Source organism: Pseudochaenichthys georgianus, chromosome 12 (genome assembly GCF_902827115.2).
Source record: "Pseudochaenichthys georgianus chromosome 12, fPseGeo1.2, whole genome shotgun sequence".
NCBI lineage: Eukaryota > Metazoa > Chordata > Actinopteri > Perciformes > Channichthyidae > Pseudochaenichthys > Pseudochaenichthys georgianus.
This window is the reverse complement of record NC_047514.1, coordinates 11,882,585-11,902,657: the sequence shown is the minus strand read 5'-3', so window position 1 is coordinate 11,902,657 and position 20,073 is coordinate 11,882,585. Positions and strand designations below refer to the sequence as shown.

Genomic DNA, 20,073 nt, shown 5'->3' with positions numbered 1-20,073 from the left:
TTCCCTCTAGCTGGAGCGCATGTTGGAAGGAAGTGCGGTGCGGGCCCAGAAGCAGCTGGTGCTGCTGCACCGAGAGGACGGCCCCCCACCCAAAGGAACTGTGGACTGGCTCAACATGCGGAGCTGGATCTCCAGACACCTCCACCTCTTCTGTCCCCGAAGGGTCTTCTCTAAGAGGAGCCTGCCCAAACTGGTAAGAATTAAGAAAGTTGTGTTTCCTGCTCTTTAATTCTCCCCTGTGGCTGTTTCCATCTTGCATTTAGGCCTTTTTATAATCTTCATCTTATTCAACATCTATTATCTCTCATCCAGTTCATCCCTCTCAACATCCCACTCTGTACTTGTATTAAAGTAATCTCGATGTTTCTGTTTTGCAGTTGGAGCTGTATCTACGTGTGTTTGAGAAGCCTGCAGACCGCCACTCAGACTTCTCCCGCCTGGCTCGAGTCCTCACAGGAAACTCTATTGCTCTCATCCTGGGAGGGGGAGGGGCCAGGTAACGCTCCTGTCTGTCTTGAATCTAAGACATTCACTTTTATATATAACATCTGAAACACTCTTCTGGGTTTAATGGATTCTCAGAGCCCTTTAATCACAAAGCTTTTTGTTTAATCTCTCAGCCCACCTGCATCTTTTTTTGGATAAGTAGTAACATTCCTCTCTGTTGTTTATCTCCTGTTCAGGGGCTGTTCCCAGGTGGGGGTAGTGCGAGCTCTCTGTGAAGCCGGCATCCCAGTGGACCTCATCGGTGGCACCTCTATAGGCTCCCTGATGGGGGCAATATACGCTGAGGACAAGAGCCACAGCCGCATGAGGATGAGGGCCAGAGAGTGGGCCATGGTGAGAGTCAGAGCAACATGACACTAGTCTGTTAAAGGTCACCTATTATGCAAAATCCACTTTTCCATGTCTCTTCTACATCAACATGTGTCCCCTCTGTGGAAAGAGATTCTGAAAGTTTCAGGAAAAAAGATTCTCTCTTTTTGTCCTGATCCATTTCTATAAAAACCTGTCTGAAAATGAGCTGTCAACAGGGCTGAAACAGAGGGGATTATGGGATGCTGCAATTATGGTTCGGGGTCCCAGATGTTAGGATCCACATGTGAGAGCTATTGATATTTGGATCTGCTCTTTCAACAAGGCATTCAAAATGTTCTACCACTATGAGGTTAAATACATGTTGGATGACCAACACATCTCCCTGGATGTATTTGAGTGGACATTGAGCATTTTTTCCATCAGGAAACCTCTTCCTACTGTTTTTGGAATAACTTGTTGTTGTTGATGTATCATGACACTGTATAATCTGTTGCACAACATATGCTGACTGCAGAGCCTGGAGAAGTTTTGTCCTGTTAGATGGCAGCCTTGAATTAGGCCAAGAACTGTGACAAACAAATGTTTAATGTGGATTATTTATTAGACAAGATTGTGTTTTGTGAAAGACAATCTGATTAAAACGGCTTTTACTCGGGTAGAAGAGGAATATGTTCAAGCAGTTTACATTTTATATTGGCGACTGTCCTTGTGAAGGTGACTCTCTCTCTCGTCATTCTATTTAAATTATAATGCAGCTAAGACCTCTTTTCTACTTTCTATTTTATTAACTACACTTTGCTGATTAACCATTAAAAGTAATATGTGTATAGTTTTACATACACTGTTGAAGTGAAACGCTTAGTTGTAATATGAAGTCATCTTTGTGTCTTTAACCCCGTGAACATCCTTGCCGGCTGATTTGAGACACCTCCTCAGTCTGCAGGCTGAGCGTGTGATGTGATTGGTCCTCCCGCTGTGTGTCCCGCCTCCCCGTCCTCCTGTGGTTCTGTCCTTGGTTCTAAACCTTTTTTCTTCAGATGCAGCTGGCTGTGTAGCTGTATCAAATAAAAATAACCACTGCTGTAATAAAACGTTTGTCCTTAGCAAAGTCAGAACAGGACAGTTTGCGCTGTTGAAATGTTGCTGCCTTTTTATAAGGACTGCAGTTACCTTTATTGAGGTGTTTCTAATTGTCATTGAAAAGCATGTATACAAAACACTTTTGTACAGCAACAACCCAACAACAAAAACAATGAATCAACATTCTGTAGGTCTTTCTACATCAACTTGATTTTCAGGGATTAATTCAGCCTTTTACTACAGAGACATCTTGTTTTGGACAGAAGTCATTTGACCTTTCTTTCTTTCTTTGAAGGGGATGACATCGGTATTCAAGAAGGTTCTGGACTTGACGTACCCAGTGACCTCCATGTTCTCCGGCGCTGCCTTCAACTCAAGCGTCAGCAATGTCTTCAAGGGCAAACAGATTGAGGCGAGTTCACAAGGAACTACAAAACGACGCAAAGAGATCAGCATGCATGTTGTTTGAGCTGATTAAGACATTCCCAAGTCAACAGGATCATGTTAACATTTGTTATCTGATCTTTTGTGTATTCAGGACCTTCGGATCCCATACTTCAATATTACAACTGACATCACTGCCTCCTCCATGAGAGTACACACTGATGGTAGGTGCACTTTCTTTTTTGTCTGAAACCCGTTATAACAGAAAGAGAGTTTTCTTATCCTAACGCAGCCATGGTGGCAGAGTCTGCTGCTGCTTTGTCATTCATCTGCTTCTGAGATTTCCACTGTCCTCATTGGTGAACTGACCCTTTAATTAGTCTCACTGATGACTCTAATTTTCTTTCAGTTCAGGTTGGTTTCCTTCAATTGAATACATAGTGCTGAAGAGGCATAAAACCGTTTTCTGTTTTCTGTTTGAGGTTCTCTGTGGCGGTATGTTCGCGCCAGCATGTCTCTGTCTGGGTATCTACCTCCGCTCTGCGACCCCAAAGATGGACACCTGCTGATGGATGGAGGCTACATCAACAACCTGCCAGGTGTGTTACTGAACCTGCACATATAACACAAAAAGGAAATGTAAATCTCAAACATCTGCAAACGATAACACTATCTCCTTACTGCGCTGCCAAGCAAATAGCATATATCAGTGCTGCTGTGCTATTTGCGCATATTTAAAAATACCTGAAGATGAATCGGGTATCTTCTATTTTAACACCCATGTACGATTGATTATTTCTCAATCTCCACCCTATTTTCTTCTCCCAGCTGATGTGGCGCGCTCCATGGGGGCCAAAGTGGTGATAGCTATCGACGTGGGCAGCCGGGATGAAACCAACCTCACTAATTACGGAGACTCACTCTCAGGCTGGTGGCTGCTATGGAAACGCCTCAACCCCCTAGCTGAGAAAGTAAAGGTAATGGATTGATTAAAAAATGAAGACACAACAGACTGTGCGCGGTTGTGTTTTTAAACTAAATGAGTTCTATGAATAAGTATGAGGACATTATTGTACGTGTTTTTCAGCATATGCTCGTTTCCACACTTGCTGTTTTAGGTGTTAAACATGGCAGAGATCCAGACTCGCCTGGCCTACGTGTGCTGCGTGAGACAGCTGGAGTCTGTGAAGAGCAGCGACTACTGCGAGTACATCAGACCTCCGATCGACAGATACCGCACTTTGGAGTTCGGCAAGTTTGACGAGATTGCTGTAAGTTTACACGGAACACGTATAACGTTTTCATAAAGTCTTTACAGTGTGCGAAAAAGTACACGTCCCACCGTCCAGGACGTGTTATTTACAATATAATAATAATAATAATACATTTTATTTGTAGGCGCCTTTCATGACACCCAAGGACACCGTACATTTAAAAAAAAATAAAAATAAAAATAACTAAATAAAAAATAAATAAAATAAAAGCTACATTACAGTGAGTAAGCAGATTTGAACAGGTGGGTTTTTAATTGGGATTTGAATAAGGTGATTGTGTCTGACTGTCGGATGTGCGGGGGGAGGGAGTTCCAGAGTCTGGGAGCAGTGCAGCTAAAAGCCCGAGCACCCATGGTGACGAGGCGTGGGGTGGGGACGGTCAGCAGACCAGCAGAGGACAATCGGACAAGTAGATCTTTCAATTGACTTGTCCGAAGGACAAGTGACGTTTTTCGGCCTGATTTATTGACAAATTATTCATACATTCAGTTTACAAAAGGCAGAACTCATTCGCAAATTGTACGTGTCCGCCATTGTTCGTTTAGAAGTGTTAGTTTCGGTTCTGCTTGTCGATTCCTAAGGAAATGCATCTCACCGTTTTCTGTACAGTTAGACGGGGGCGGGGCGGAGCGGGGCGGAGCGGGAAGTGTAGCACAGTGGCAGGGTTGGGAAGCAAAACTCGGTTCCGAGTAGGAACAAATAACAATTGTCCGGTACCGGGATTAATAAGAGTTGCGAGGCCGAGCCCCGCAGCTCTCTCTCTCTCTCTCTCTCTCTCTCTCTCTCTCTCTCTCTCTCTCTCTCTCTCTCTCTCTCTCTCTCTCTCTCTCTCTCTCTCTCTCTCTCTCTCTCTCTCTCTCTCTCTCTCTCTCTCTCTCTCTCTCTCTCTCTCTCTACACACAGCGGATCCGCTGCCCGTTTAACAGCCTCATCGTTGTCAAACTTTATTATGTTCTTTCTCTAACACGTAATGAAGGTTATTAAGCGTTTTAGCTCCCATGTTGTTAATATTGACCGCCACTTCCTTTTATGAAGTGAAGCAACCTCCCTGTCTGTGTCCTCGCGCTGTCCTCACATCCCCGGACCCCCAGACTCGGAGGAGCACAGGGATGTCAGTATTGTTTATGATGCAGGGTAAAGAAAGTACATTATTGAAATGAAAATACTATTTATTTACTTTTACAGTGAGCAGTGAGCAGTGAGCAGCTGCAGCATGTGTATTGCAGGACATGTGTAAGCGTAGAAAAGTGCTAGGCCTATACCTATAGGCTATACATCTAATGTATTATTATTATTAGGTTATGTCCTATGTGTTGGACATGTGTGGTTGGACTCTGTCTCACAGGCAGGTTGCAGTGTAACATCAGAGGAGACTGGGCCAATTGTACATTCTCAAACTGAACCACTTAGAACTAACTAAACAATGCAGAGATTATTTTTATATAATTGTATTCAATAACCGTAAGAAATTCAACAGTATGAAGTGATTTGTAAATAGGAATACAGATTTGACTTAATGTTTTCATAAATATATTTTTCTCCCAGTTTATCATGGGACTTATTTTTACCCTCTCAAAGAACCGGAATCGAGAACCGAAAATAACCGGAATCGAAAAGCAGAACCGGAATAGTTAAAATCCAAACGATAACCAACCCTATGTGTGATGCAGTAAAATCTTACCGCTCACTTACGTTAGCGGTGTCATAAAAACCGTGGGAAAATGTAAAATACGATGACGGAGAAGAAGATTCCAGTGGCCCCAATTGTTGTCCATTCTGGACAAGTGAAAAATGTATTTGGAAAAGTAAATTGCCAAACTCACTTGTCCATGGACAAGTACTCTCTAAAAACTTGTTCTCACACTGAAAGTATCCTGACGTGTCTTATAGATTTTGGCCATCAGTGGAGACGGTCAAAGTCAACTTTATTGTCATTTGTTCAGTTTGTGTTGTACAGACAGAGAGATCAAAATACTGTTTCCCAACATCCCGAGTAATAGAAATATGTATATACATAATATACACTGATACCTGTGTATTTTGTGAAATGCAGGAGGTGGGATACCAGCACGGAAAGACTGTGTTTGACGTGTGGACGCGCAGCGGAGTGGTGGAGAAAATGTTGAAAGACCGACACCAAGAGGAGTTCCACAACACCCAGAGCAAGAACAATGTAAGGATGGAGGAAGAGGGAAACAATATATTTAAAAAAACAAACATTAAGTACAGTTAAATGCAGAGCAACACCAGAGCCTGGGCCTAGTTTAACTGGTGGTGTGAAGTACAAGTATGTGTGATTTACAGTAAAGTAGCTGACGGAGGACATCTTCAAAGTTGCAACGAAAAGTTGTTTCTCGATCTCTTATTGTTTAGATCGTCTGGGTTTAGCAATCAAACTGATTAGCTCACAAACACATTATCTCAGTGACTGCTCTGCATTAGTCCACATCCTCTCCAGTTCAGTCGGCGTCTTTAATCTCATTTGCAGTCAATGTGTGTTTAATCAACCACATGGGTGTGCTATACGTTTAACATTTTCTCTCGTTTCTACGCTTTTCACTGCCAGCTTTCAATGTTAACAGCCTGATGTTGCAGGCTTTGGGCTACACTGCGGTTAAAGTAATACAATTAAAACTCTGCATCGGGCTGTTCTCTTAAAGCACAGAAACACGGATTAGCCGTAAACCAGATTTGTCCCTGAGCTATGACAATGAGAGACAAAAGACCAACTAAACAATATCAGCAAAGATATGAACAACATGAGGAGGATATCTAAATGAGTTTTGAGAATAGCCGCAAAGCATCACATTAACCTGAATAATTGTGATATTTTTGTAGATGTTTTTTAAGGTGCTATTGTAGGGAGGGAAAGATGCTTCTCTAACCGAGAAGGTGGTAGAAATATGAAAACAAAAGGGGGTGATTGTGTCTAAAAAAAAAACATTAAATCTAATGATTTCAAGAAAAAACACTGATCCTTGAATTGTGTCTGAGGAACCAAAGAAGATAATATTAGAATGTCAGAATTGGTCCTAACTGAAATGTGTGTGCACAAATGTTCTGTCCATTCAAGATGACATGAAAGAAGTGAAAATGGCAACAATTAGATCGCCATGAGAACATTTTTGCCTCAAAGCTTTCGCTGGTTTCCTCTCTGTGGTTTTCTGTTTACATGGTGGAAGGAGTTAATATATGGACAGATGTTGTCTCTTTTTCCCCAATTGGCAATTTTCAAAATCAGTCTCTTAAAAAAAAGTGGGTTTGATGTTAGAGTGAGGCTGTTGAACGATGATAAACGATGGCTCAGTTTATTTCAATCATTTCTGCAATGTTTATACTTGTCTTCCAGATGCTGACGTGTCCCAATGCCTCCTTCACTGACCTGGCAGAAATCGTGTCCCGCATCGAGCCCGTCAAACCTGTCCTGGTGGACGGTAAAACACTTCCCCTCTTCAGACACACCCTCCATCGTACTTTAGTTACACATGTGTACAGAGAAACATGCTGATATTGTTTCTCCTCCATGTTTGTCTTTCCCATGCTCGCTGTTATTTGTTTATAGATTATTTTTCCTGTCTGTTTCGCATCGAGGAGCAAATCCATTTCTGAATCTCCATTGCAGAATACATTTGAGCAGTTGCATGTTAAAATGTATGCAACCATATTGTACAGGTGGTCGGCAGGGTCTTAGAAAGTGTTAAAGGTTCCATTTAGGGACTATTACGGACCTTTTAATATTATTAAAAAGTCTTAATAGGCATTTTTGAATATATCGCATTTTGTAAAAAAAGTAGTCATAATCAGCAGATGATTCAAATATAATGCATACATTTTATTTCCCAAACAAGGGCCCCACAAAATGTTAGTTAAAGTGTGTTACTCATGTGTTGGAAGTGGAAGTTGCGATGAGGTCTTAAAGTGTTCAGCTACCAGTGGTGTTTTTCCTTGATATTTCCGTCCCTCTCACTCTTTCTATTTTTAACGTATTTGTCATCTATCGCTCGTCACACTTTTACATTTTTGATATTCTGACTCACTCACCTGCTCCCCCACTTCCATTTGTCACCAGTCTTACACACCAAATATTCTGACTTCTTCACCCACAATGCTTTGCTTCCTGTCTCCCTCTCCTCCCTCAGAGGAGTCAGACTTCCACACTGACTACGACGAGGAGGCTCTGGAGAGCGCTCTGTCTGACATGGAGCTCTATAACCGCTACGGAGAGCCCACTGAGGGGGAGGAGACTGCTGACACGGCGTGAACACACTATGGCCATTCTTTTCTTTAAAGAAGCCAATGCATTTGAGTCATGTCTAAAACAATGGTAAACCATAGACTTCTGCAGTGTACTTCTATCAATGTTTTTCTCTCTCTTCACAATATACATTTTGAGCACCATAACTTCATGTTTAATCTAGACTTTGGGAAAGTCAAATGTGTCCTGTTGGCTTTGCTACAGAAAGAGATTAAAGTTCACTGAAGCCAGGCCAATTCATTCTTTAGAAGGTGATCAATAATGCCGTAAAACATTTCCTGAAAGTAGGTGGAAGACACAAGAGAGCCACCTCATTAAACTCAATGATGTGTTTTTCTTGTAGTTAAGAGATGGGGGCCGTTTCTCAATGTTGAGTAAAGCTGCTGCAGAGCCACTATTTCAAGTATACTACGTCATCGAGTGGCGCCGAACGACTGTTTAAATGCGTGTTAAATGCCCAGCATTCGGCGCCACTCGATGACGTAGTATACTTGAAATAGTGGCTCTGCAGCAGTTGTACTCGACATTGAGAAACGGCCCCTGTCTGAGAAAGCTGCCTTAAACCCTGGTCACCCTTAAAAAGTGTTTCCCAAAGCAGACAAATCAAGTAAATGATTGCATATTCCAGTACATAAAAGATTTAGTTTAACTGGCAAGTGGAGCTTTTGTCCGTCCAAGAAAGAAGTGTTACGTGTACCCTACTATAACAAAAGAGAAGGGGATTGTTAACGCTGTAACGATAACGGCACATCACACAGATCGAATGTTGATGGTGGATTAACCCTTTATCGGGCGAGGAACCATATTTGGGTTAGGGTTACCAAACAAGGTGTCCCCCCGCGACTCAGTGAGGTCGGAAAGCATGTGGTTTTCTCCCAGCCAATCAGCGAAGATCCATCTACGCCACAGAGCGCGCCATTGGGGAATTTGACCAATCAGCAGAGGCCTGAAACGGGTTAGGGTGAACCTAATGGTGCCCTATAAAGGGTTAAGGTGAGGATGCGTGAGGTCTAGCCCAGGCCATAAAAGGCCATTTATTTTGGTTACTTAACTTTAAAGTTTAGCTAGTTATTGAAAGAGCAAGATACACATTGAGATTGTTAATTGATTGACAAGACAAACGTATCTTTATTCAATAGCATTATTAATGTAATTTGAGCTCCTTGCTTCTTCACTGATACATGACCTTCCTTGTGATTCTCAGGATGAAGAGCTGGATGGGAGACGTGCACGCCGTATCACCTAACCCTCCAGCAGCCAGGCCCCGCCCCCTGACAGTCCGTCACACCAGGAAGTCCTTCCCAAACAGTCCATGAAGTGAACACTGCTGCAATGACCTCTAACTGATCAGGTCACCCAAAATGTAACCTGTCTGTCTTTCCACCCCGCCACAAAACCTGTCCCCTACCCCTGTCGGCATGACGACGAGAACCATTGTGCCCTCTGTAGCCGAGCGTCGTTAAGTGTGGCTGGCATGACTTACGGACGCCCCCCCCCCCTTTTTAAAAAACGATTACAAGCAGCAAATCCTGCAAATCCTATGCATTCCTTTTACACAAGAGCAGCTGCATGCAAATCATTTCTCATATTGAGTCAAGAGTACTTGCTGTAGCTTAACATGAATAACACCAGTAGAGATAGACAGCCGGTAGGAGAGGTGAGGAGATATTCATTAAGTGAGAACTATTACTTAAGACAGATGTATGGTGTCAGTTCACCTATATTCCAAAATACCTTTGTTTCTCCCCTTCCCTGTTATCTAGACATGCAGATAGTTTTCTTATGAAGCAAATTCAACTTTTTTCCGAATAGAACAAATATTCTACAATTATAATAATGATGGTAATTTTTGACTGACCACAGGTAAAGTTCTCTTCACAGTACTGTGACTGAAGACGTTCTTTAAATTGTAAGTGGTCACAAACACATTGTTGTAAATCAAAGCTCTGAATAATCAGCAATGTCAAGAGTTTTCGTCAGGTTTAATTCCCTGAGTAGAACATCGATCAAGTGCACTCTGCTGACAGTGATGTTTGAGCATTTTTTATTTTCTTAATACATTTCTCTATATTTTCTGGGGAAGAAATCTCAGTCAAACAAGGGCAGAACTATCTCCATGGCTAGATACCACTAGAGATAAGATAGACAAATGCGTTCAGGGTCCACTTTATGAGGTGTACCTGTACATCTAATGTCAATACAACACACTAGCCATATATTCTACCTTTACCAATCCTATGAGGTTGTGCTTGACTGCATTACATTAAGGTGTTTATATTCTTATTTGTTGGCCGCATTAACCTACATTTAGGGTGGCAGAATATTCAAAATACAACTAATTAGAATGCAGTTGTAGTCTAACTGATCTCAATGCTAAAACATGGTGGCTACACTTCTTTGAGTGATTACACTGATCATGGGCAGCATATAAAGTAGGCTTGATGGCAGAACAGTTGTACTGGATTGTACATTTCTACCTGATAAAGTGGCATCCAAATATGTAATTGTTCTAAGCTCACAGGCATTCTTTAACTTTTCTACATTCAGTCTTTGTGATGATCCACATCGACAAACGTTATTTAGAAAAGCAGAAAGAGATTAGAATAAGCCGCACACTGTGGCCATGGCTGTCAGCACAGTTTTGTCACACGCAGCGTACCAGGGACACGGAGGGAAGTAATGATTGCATTCCACTTCAAAGCACTAGATCAACCCCTTTCCTTTGCACACATAATAAGTCAATTCCACAAAATGTTTAAAATGAAGCCAATAATGTAGACAAACTAAACCCTTGATGGTTTTTCACACAATAACTAGACAATCACTCCCGAAATGCAATGCACAAATACACTAACAGATTGAGTTAAAATCTTGTTAAACAAACCTCTCTGTATGACATTTAACCAATTCTTTAAGAGCTAACTTTACACCAATTACACCGAACAAGCATTAACAATTGATTTGTGTGATCTTTATTGGTTCAGTTAACAGATTTATATTTTTGTCTATACGAAATAAATGGATATGAAAATGTCTTAGAGCCGAAGATGCCATCTCTACATTTTATTTGTCTCATCAACCGTCCAAAACCCAGAGTACTTCAGTGTAGTATAAAGTATTTCAAAAGTTCCTGTAGCTGAGAAACTGGAACCTTTTAAATGTTTGTCAGTTGTTATTTATGAACAATTCATAGTTTATCAAAGTAGTTAGTATTTCCGGTAATGATTAATCACCTTATTACATCAGCCATAACAGAAGTGCTTAACCATTTTGGTTCTGAAAGAATCATGAATATATCATTTTTATTGACAAACATGTCATTATCTGGCCAACAAGCGTTGTTACAGTGATTGTAACACGTGTTAAACGAACACATGTCACGTACTGTATCTGTAACATTCAATGAAGTTAGAATATCAAAGCAACTTGTCCAGGTCTTATTTTCTGAATATAGCATCCTGCGGCTAACTCTGGTGCTACAGTGCCTGCAGCCTGACAGCAGGAGCAACCTTGTGATAAACACTTTGGGATCCCATTATGGTGTTGGAGAAATGGAGTCTGGACATATTAGAGAAAAAGCAGAGATGAAAAATATTGTTTACCAAGGAGGTGATGGTTTTTTGCACGTGTGTGTTTTTATTTTTACTTTTGGGTGGTTTCCAAAAACCAAGCACAATGAATTGATGTTTTCTGGCAGAATGAATGTTTCTCTACTTTATGAAATGGGACATGGTAATGGATTAAGTGCTTGTGTAATGTGTGGAACTGTGCCATAAAGTTAATGTAACAAAGCCTCAGATGACCCTACAGAAACACAACCACTCGTGCCCTAATTTAGGATTAGTGTACAATGATGAATGTTTACCTGGACTGTATGACATTGGTTATTTGTCTATATTTATGTTATTTGATAAATGTTCTTTTTGATAATCAATTCTTACTAATAAATCACTGTTTTGCTGTTGTACTCTGTCAGTCATTATTCTGTTATCCTGGCTCTCTCAGTTTGCTACAGAAAATAAATGACTCATATTATTTTTTCATTGTGACAAAAAAGTCATGTTACTATATCCAAAAAAAAAACACAAAATGTGAATAATTTAATAAAAATAAATTATATGTTGTCAAAAATATGCAAAAAACGAAATAGTATAGTATGTCAAAAATATGTTTAAAACGACATATTTTGGTATGTATAAAATATGCAAAAACGGCATGGTATGGATACAATATTTTTTTAAAACAACATAGTATAGTCTCAAAAATATGCAAAAAAACATGGTAAAGTTTGTGAAAACCTTTTTAAAAAAACTCATACTATAGTTAGTAAAAAGAGTTCCCGGTATGGTAACAGGATATATATATATAATTATTAAAGCCTCTAGACTAGAGGCTTCTCAATACTCAAATTTCCCCTCCTCGACTCCCCTCCTCGATACTTAGACCCGCCCACAGGAGATGCGAGCGGAGGACCGAGGAGGGGAACCGAGGAGAGAGGAGGGGAAGCAGCAGACGTTTAAAGAAATGAGAACTCCTCTCCTCTGAGCGGTCATATTAAAGCGACGTCCGTTCATTATTACGTGGCAACAGCTGCATCAGCTGTCGAGTGTTTTGTCATATTTTATAATCTCTGTTAGATCAGCTGAACATTGTTCCCCCACATATGTACTTTTAATTCATTGAGAGTGCGGTATAATGAGACAATAACAGGCTACAGATGCGGACACACACACACAAATATATTTATATAAATATATGCAATTTAAAGTATGAGAGCACTCTCATAATAACGTAACACAATCAGAGACTGGATATATCCCCTACAGCTCCTAACGCATAATCAGGCTACAGCCGTTGTGTATTTTATTATGTAAAGCACTAAATGGTCTTAGAAAAATATCGACTCTTTGTAGATATCTACTAAACTAAAGCAAATAAAGAGTAGGTCTGTTATACTGAGTGATATATATTTTACACACTGCTCTGCTTTCTGCACGGGCCTCACAGCTGTTCTCACTGTAAACATCGCGTTGCGATGAGAGCAGTTTCTAAAATAATATCCAGGGGATGCATGCAGAGCTGTCATTGGCTGAGATAAGTCCGGCCGTGCGTCACGCCTCCACCGTTCCCGGAAATGCATCCGCGGAGGAGCCGTGGAGGAACCATCAGTGTATCCTCGGTTATAGCTCCTCCAGAGAGCCTCCTCGACGCTCGATCCTCGGTCCTCGGTGTGCATTTAGAGAAATGAGACGTCCTTCAAAATGGCGCGCTGAAATTCATTTCCGGGTCACTACCGGAGGACCGAGGAGTCGAGGAGTTGAGGAGGGGAAATTTGAGTATTGAGAAGCCTCTTCTGTATATAGTGCATCCATCCATCCATCCATCCATCTTCTCCCGCTTATCCGTGGTCGGGTCGCGGGGGTAGCAGTTCCAGCAGAGAGCCCCAAACTTTATTTTCCCTGGCGACATCAACCAGCTCTGACTGGGGGATCCCAAGGCGCTCCCAGGCCAGCGAAGAGATATAATCCCTCCACCTGGTCCTAGGTCTACCCCTTGGTCTCTTCCCAGCTGGACGTGCCTGGAACACCTCCCTAGGGAGGCGCCCAGGTAGCATCCTAACTAGGTGCCCGAACCACCTCAACTGGCTCCTTTCGACGCGAAGGAGGAGCGGCTCAACTCCGAGTCCCTCCCTGATGACCGAACTTCTCACCTTATCCCTAAGGGAGACACCAGCCACCCGGCGGAGAAAACCCATCTCGGCCGCTTGTATCCGCGATCTCGTTCTTTCGGTCATGACCATGGGCGTCGCCTGGGGTAGGCATCTTTAGCCCCGGACAAATTCTCCCTCAATAATATAATACATTAACCGTACTTTACCTAGAGGATGGTAGGATTGTAATTTCCCGTGTTCAGTGAATGCAACAGAGGCAACCACCAGACCAATCAGAGAGTTGCATGGAAATAAACGTGTTTTATTGGCTGACAGGTACGTACCTCTCCTCTGTGACAGTGTTTACACTTTCAGCCGGGGACGCGGAGTTTCTGAAGATGGACATTAGACATTTTTTTAATAAAAAAGATGGCAACTCTCAAGTGGTGGCTCAAACAACAACCCCAGAGCCACAACCTGAGCCAGGTGAACAAGGTATGTAAATGTCAGTAAACTTACAAGTTATGCGAACATGTAAGCAAAGCATACATTATAGCTATGTTGACGTTACTTTGAATCGCGGGGGTAAGCTAAACCGTTAGCAAGTAGCTTTAGCTAGCCAGATATATTATATACACACTTTGTCATACAATCTAAATGTTGTATTTTTTGGCGTTACCTGGTGATTTCAAAGAAAGCTCTCTGGGAAAGGTTGACTTACTGTTCGACATGAAGCTAGAAGCTACCTTACAGTACACAGTTGATCCGGAGTCTTGTCAGTTAAAGTGTTTCATAGTTAGCTTAGCTTAGCATCAAACTAGCACTGAAATATATGATTCCTGGATGTTATGTGACAGTATTTCTGAGAAAGAGTCAGCTGAAATGGTGGCATAGTTGCCACTGCTTTACGTGTCGACAGCATGTTTGAACGTATTTGCAGCAGTAAATGTGGCTGTTTGGCCACTGACGTTGCCATAACAACACCTGCATTTAAATGTGCAACCTCTTTTTGTGACAGATTTTTGCATTCAATTATAATTCTTCTGATTGATATTTCCTATTGACAGCTAGTTTCTATGTGAACATTATGAGATGGACAGTCAGCCAACAAGCTTTTTATACAAATATTTCAGATCAAAGCTAATCCAGTGGGGCTCCTGAAAGAGAGCGAGGGACACTATGCTCCCAAATATTAAGCCTTGACCCGGGACCCCATCTTAAAATTGATATGATCAAAAATGTATCTGCATTGTCGGAGGCCTTTTTTCCTCATTATCATGTCAAATTATACAGCTTTCCTTAGTGTTGAATGCAGAAAGATGACTATATTAGAGTATTAAGTGAAAATGACTATATTAAAGTGTGATGTGAATATATTAAGTGAATTACTCAAACTGCATTTGTAGGAATGATTATGTCCTATTGGCAGATAACTACTCTAACAGTGATATCTACAAGAGATGTACATTTAACTATTTTAAATGGGTTAGTATTACATTTTGTGACTGTGTGGTGAAACTCATTTTAATGAAGACACATGTGTGTATCTTGAAATTCATTTATTTGACAGAGCTGGAAACTGATTGACTTACATACTTGTTTGTGTTTACCTACACAGTCATCACAGATGAGCCAAACAGAGTAGAGGACGAAGAAAGGAGAACAGGAGAAAGGGACACACAAGAAGGAGATACAACAGACAAGAATGACAATGGAGACAACAATGAACAGGAACACCAGAACAGACAAGAGTCAATGGGTAACATGACTGATTTAGGGACTGCAGATACAGGGCCAAGGCAAGTGAGACATCACTGCTTTCCATCCAGCATGTTTGGCCAGCAAAAGAGATAATTTCAACGGCAAACAGCAAGAGGTGAGGGATTATTATTTCCTCCTTCCATCCCTTTTTTCTGTTTAATCTGATTACTAACAACTTCTAATAATTTGACATAGTTTATGATTTAATTGGAAAATAAAGTGTTTTAAAATAATAAACCCGTTTCTGATTCGGATTCTTTGATTTTTGTTGACATCTGGGTGTTGAGAGATGTATCCATATCTCTTGATGTTGCTCTCAACGTGCACAAGATTGATGCTTTTAACTTCATCATTTAAAACAATCTTCCTGGGGGACCCCAGAGGAGGTGAGTTCCCTCAAAATAGCACTTTTTCTCTGTTTATGTAATTCCGGTGTAGTGTCCCCTCGGCAACAGATCACTCAGAGCTGGTGATTACTTTCCTGCATTTCAATGGACAGCATAAAAGGACACGTGAGCTGGGTTCTGGTGCTCAGATTAGCTATTGATGATCACGTTGATAAATCATATAAAACCAATCACACGAAAACATGTGACTGTGAGCATTAAACAATTAACATTAAACTAAACAAACACAACAGTACGTTATTGTCCTTATAAAATAAAAACATACATTTTGTCCACCGAGATAATACAGGCACCTTACCCTCAAGAGATCCTCATTTGCTATGAGAATCTCCCACAATCCATTGCCGTAACAAAGCTAATGCAGGCACACGTTTGTGACACCAGATGGCGCAATTGTGTATGTGCGTGTGGGGAGTCTTGCAGTAGAACATTTGTCTGTAGCGCCGCCACTGTGGGCTAAGCCCCGAATGTTTCCAGGTCCAGGCGACGCCCCTGGTCATGACCCATCCTTCATGACCATAGGTGAGGGTATATAGTGCAGTATAATCAGGGGCGGACTGGGACTACAAATAAGCCCGGGACTCTCGACCGGCCCACTTCGGTACCGCCGGCCCACCGCGGTACCGCCAGTAAATACCGCTAGTAAATTTAAAGACAGACGGACGGACGGGTAGACAATTTACTAGCGGTAGACATTAAGGGTAAATAATGTATAACTGGCCCGGAGCATTCGTCCAAAAAAAAAAAAACGACTAATAATGAAGAAAATTAACACATTTCTTGCAATAGTAATGTATGCACTAACTACATTACTACTTGTACTACAACATTTTAATCATCAGTTCTTCCTCATTTTCCTCAATTGTTCATATTTGGTTTATTAAAATAATGATATTGTGGTCATTGTTAAAAAATGTCTGCTATTATTATTATTATTATTATTATTATTATTATTATTTGTATTGCACTTTCTGCCTTCCTGTCATTAGGAGTTAGACATGTAATGGCTATGTAATTGATTTGATTAGAACCTGAACCTTCATTATCCTAAACTGCTGGGACATTTCGCCAATACCTTTATATTGTCTACTCTACTCTTCACTTACTTGTCAGTAAGGTTACTGGCCGGCCCACTTCAGTACCGGCCCATCGGGATTCGTCCCGAACGTCCCGATGGCCAGTCCGCCCCTGAGTATAATGCAAATCACTTTAACAGCACCGCAAACCGCAGCTTCTAAAATGACCACAATGGGAAGTTAGAACCTATGTCTGGCTTTCGCTTACGTATTACGTCCTGACTATAGAGGAAGAGGAAAGCAACATACACCAGTTGGAATTGGTAATACTTATGAACAGTTTTATTGTATAGCAGGACAACAAAATGACAGGCAAGCAGCCTGGGACAAACAAAAGGCCCCAAAAGCACCGGTTTAAATAACAAACAAAGGTGGCCACAAGGGTGCAAGTTTAAATGGGCAACCAAACAAAGGGAGGACTCTAATAAGGTATATAAAGGTATACATAACTAAACAAAAGAACCCTCACTATTGCAGTGGTACAAACTAAAGAAAAGGAGGCTGTAAGAAAGCACAGCTAAACTAAACAACTACAGTCAACGTAGAGGCTAAGATACTCTATATATATAAATTGTTTGATTGGGATAAACCCCTTGAGATGCACCATCTCGTTTTCAAGGAGGTCCCGACAATAGCAACAACTTACAGACATAAACAAAAAGACAAAATACAAAACATGACACACAAGACAAACCACATACAGTCTGTTAAGTGAAATTCAAGCAATGCACACAATCATTACAATTTGAGACAGTCAAGCAAATCAGTTTTATCAATATCAGTTATAACAAGTACAGACGAGTTGAAAGTGAGATAACAATGCATGTTTAAATATACCCAATGATGCAAGAGATCTAATAGCAGCAGGTAAAGTATTCCAGTCAGTTGGGGCTTTAAACATGAACACTCTTCTGCCAATCAATTTTTTTGCAAAGGGGACAGAGAAATAAATCTGAACAGAATGTCTAACTTGATGAATTGGTGAGTAGGGTACAAAATACTGCTTTAAATAAGGGGGATAGTTAAGATAAATGCATTTAAATATCAGCTGAAGCCAATACATGTGTCTTCTTACATTTAAAGAAGGCCATTTAAGTTGGTTATTGTGCAGTGATGTGTACGAAAAGGACAACCAAGGACAAATCTGCATAGTCTGTTGTAGGTTATGTTGAGTGGAGCAAGATCTGATTTATGTGCATTTTGGTAGACAACATCACAATAGTCCATAATCGGAAGAATAAGTTGAGAAGCAATTCTCTTTCGGACACTGAGCGTAAAACAATTGCGAGAGCGGTGTAAAACACTGATTCCGTAATTGACTTTTTGTATTACATGCTTATATGTAGTTTAAATGAAAGTTCAGAGTCTAGCCATACACCAAGATATTTAAAGCTATCAACTTTATGCAGAGAAGTGCCATCCTTACATGTTATTACTACATTAGGTTTGGATTTGAGCTTCTGCCTGGTACCAAAGACCATGGTATAAGATTTTGTTTTGTTATGCAGTAGTTTATTGTGTGATAGCCAGTCCTGTAAGATATTAAATTCCGATTGGAGAGAGATCTGAATTTGTGAAAAATCAGATTTGGATGTATATATGACAGTGTCATCAGCATAAAGGTGAGTACAACAATTAATGAGACAAGAAGATTAATCATTTATGTAAATAGAGAACAGAAGTGGGCCCAGAGTTGATCCTTGGGGTACACCCTTTTGTTGGATCAACAGGTCTGACTGTTTTCCATTAACAACCACACATTGCTTTTTACTGTGAAGGTACGAGTTAAACCATAACACTGTATTATTAGAAAGGCCAATGCCGTGAAGTTGATCCAAGAGCAGATATCGATCAACGAAATCAAAGGCTTTTGTCAAGTCAATAAAAATGGCACCTGTGAGTTCACCATCATCTGCAGCAGAGTACAAGTCATTTGTAAATTTAAGTAGGGCAGTTGTTGTGGAGTGATTAGGCCTGAAACCAGATTGAACCGGAGATAAAATATTATAAGTATTGAGATAATGTGACAGTTGATTATAAATTATTTTCTCCAAAACTTTGGAAATAGAACAGATTATAGAAATTGGTCTATAATTATTTGTATCAAATAAATCACCAAATGTATGCAGTGGAATGATGCGTGCACATTTCCAAATAGTCGGCAACTCACAGGCGGACAAAGACAGGTTGAACAAATCAGAAATGAGAATATGAGAATTTTATGAACCTGTTTTCTATACCATCGAGTTCTGCACTGCCATCCACTTTTAATTCTGTGATAGCATTATGAACTTTGTGTGGTAGAATCTTCTTAAAAGAAAAAGAACTGTTGCAGTATGAGTTACTATTCGAAATACCAGTCGTCAAATAGGAGTCAGATAGTAGTGTGGAACATACATTAGCGAAATGCTGATTAAATATTTGGACAATGGATAATGGGTGAATTATTGTATCAGCAGTGAATTATTGTATCAGCAGTTCTTATTTTATTAATAGAATGTTTACCTGATTTATTTAAAATAGATTTAATTTTAGTCCAAAATTGCTTGGGATTCTTAAAGTCCGATGTGAGATATTCTTTATAATTGTTCGATTTAGCATTTCGTGTTTTAGTTTTACTCAGATTTCGAAGATGCCTGTATACTTCCCAATCGGCTATAGTTCTTGAATGACAACATATCGACCAAGCTTTATCCCTTTCCCTAAAGAGACTGATGAGTTCAGAATTGATCCAAGGGAGAAGTTGACCTTTGACCTTAACCGTTCTCACAGGTGAATGTTTGTTCATGACATCAGTGAGCTCTTTATGCAGAAAATCCCAAGCATCTTGTACAAAAGGTATTAGTTGAAATCTGTCCCAATTAAGGGCAACAACATCATTAATAAATAAATCAACATTCAATTTTTTATATTGTCTGATTTTGACTAGTTTTGGAGGTAGTTTAATTAATTAGATTTTCCATACGCAATAAACAATTGAATGATCGCTGAAGCAATCCGACATGACACCAGCGTTTAAGATTCTGTCAGGATGTGACACCAGTATCCAGTCAAGCAGAGATTGGGTTCTAAGAGTGATACGAGTTGGCTCATTAATTAGCTGTTTAACATTTAGACTACTGAAAAGTCTTTTCTCTCTATCAGATGATTTATCCAACCAATTTTTGTTGAAATCACCAAGCAAGATTATTTCATTTCCGCAGGAAATGGAGTTGATAGTGTCAATTATATGGTTAAAAGACTCAGACTGCAGGTGAAGAAGGTGGCCTATAGATGCTACCAATAGTTAAGCATTTATTTTCATGAAAAATAATTTTAAGAAAAATGCATTCAAAATGTAGAGGCTCTATAGAAGTAGCAATTAGCT

General features: G+C 40.4%; 1 protein-coding gene and 1 long non-coding RNA gene across 3 annotated transcripts in view; both read left to right on the top strand.

The window, feature by feature from the left end:
- Positions 1–11,776, top strand: part of LOC117456545 (patatin-like phospholipase domain-containing protein 7) — a 28,674-nt gene extending 16,898 nt beyond the window's left edge. Inside the window, exons 25-36 of one of the 2 annotated variants that reach the window (XR_004553251.1) lie at positions 11–193; positions 378–496; positions 684–840; positions 2,195–2,311; positions 2,438–2,507; positions 2,766–2,882; positions 3,112–3,260; positions 3,402–3,554; positions 5,611–5,730; positions 6,907–6,991; positions 7,697–7,881; positions 9,017–11,776. Coding sequence is in view for 1 of the 2 variants with exons in the window: in XM_034096464.1 (XP_033952355.1) it covers positions 11–193; positions 378–496; positions 684–840; positions 2,195–2,311; positions 2,438–2,507; positions 2,766–2,882; positions 3,112–3,260; positions 3,402–3,554; positions 5,611–5,730; positions 6,907–6,991; positions 7,697–7,818 (1,392 nt within the window). In the remaining variant the exon portion in view is untranslated. Of the gene's footprint in view, positions 1–10; positions 194–377; positions 497–683; positions 841–2,194; positions 2,312–2,437; positions 2,508–2,765; positions 2,883–3,111; positions 3,261–3,401; positions 3,555–5,610; positions 5,731–6,906; positions 6,992–7,696; positions 8,044–9,016 lie in introns of those variants that run through there. The other variant, XM_034096464.1, reaches the window with a different exon arrangement.
- Positions 11,777–12,336: 560 nt separating this feature from the next.
- Positions 12,337–20,073, top strand: part of LOC117456547 (uncharacterized) — an 18,097-nt gene continuing 10,360 nt past the window's right edge. The window contains exons 1-2 of the long non-coding RNA XR_004553252.2: positions 12,337–13,957; positions 15,081–15,338. This is a non-coding gene — a long non-coding RNA (uncharacterized lncRNA). The remainder of the gene's footprint in view (positions 13,958–15,080; positions 15,339–20,073) is intronic.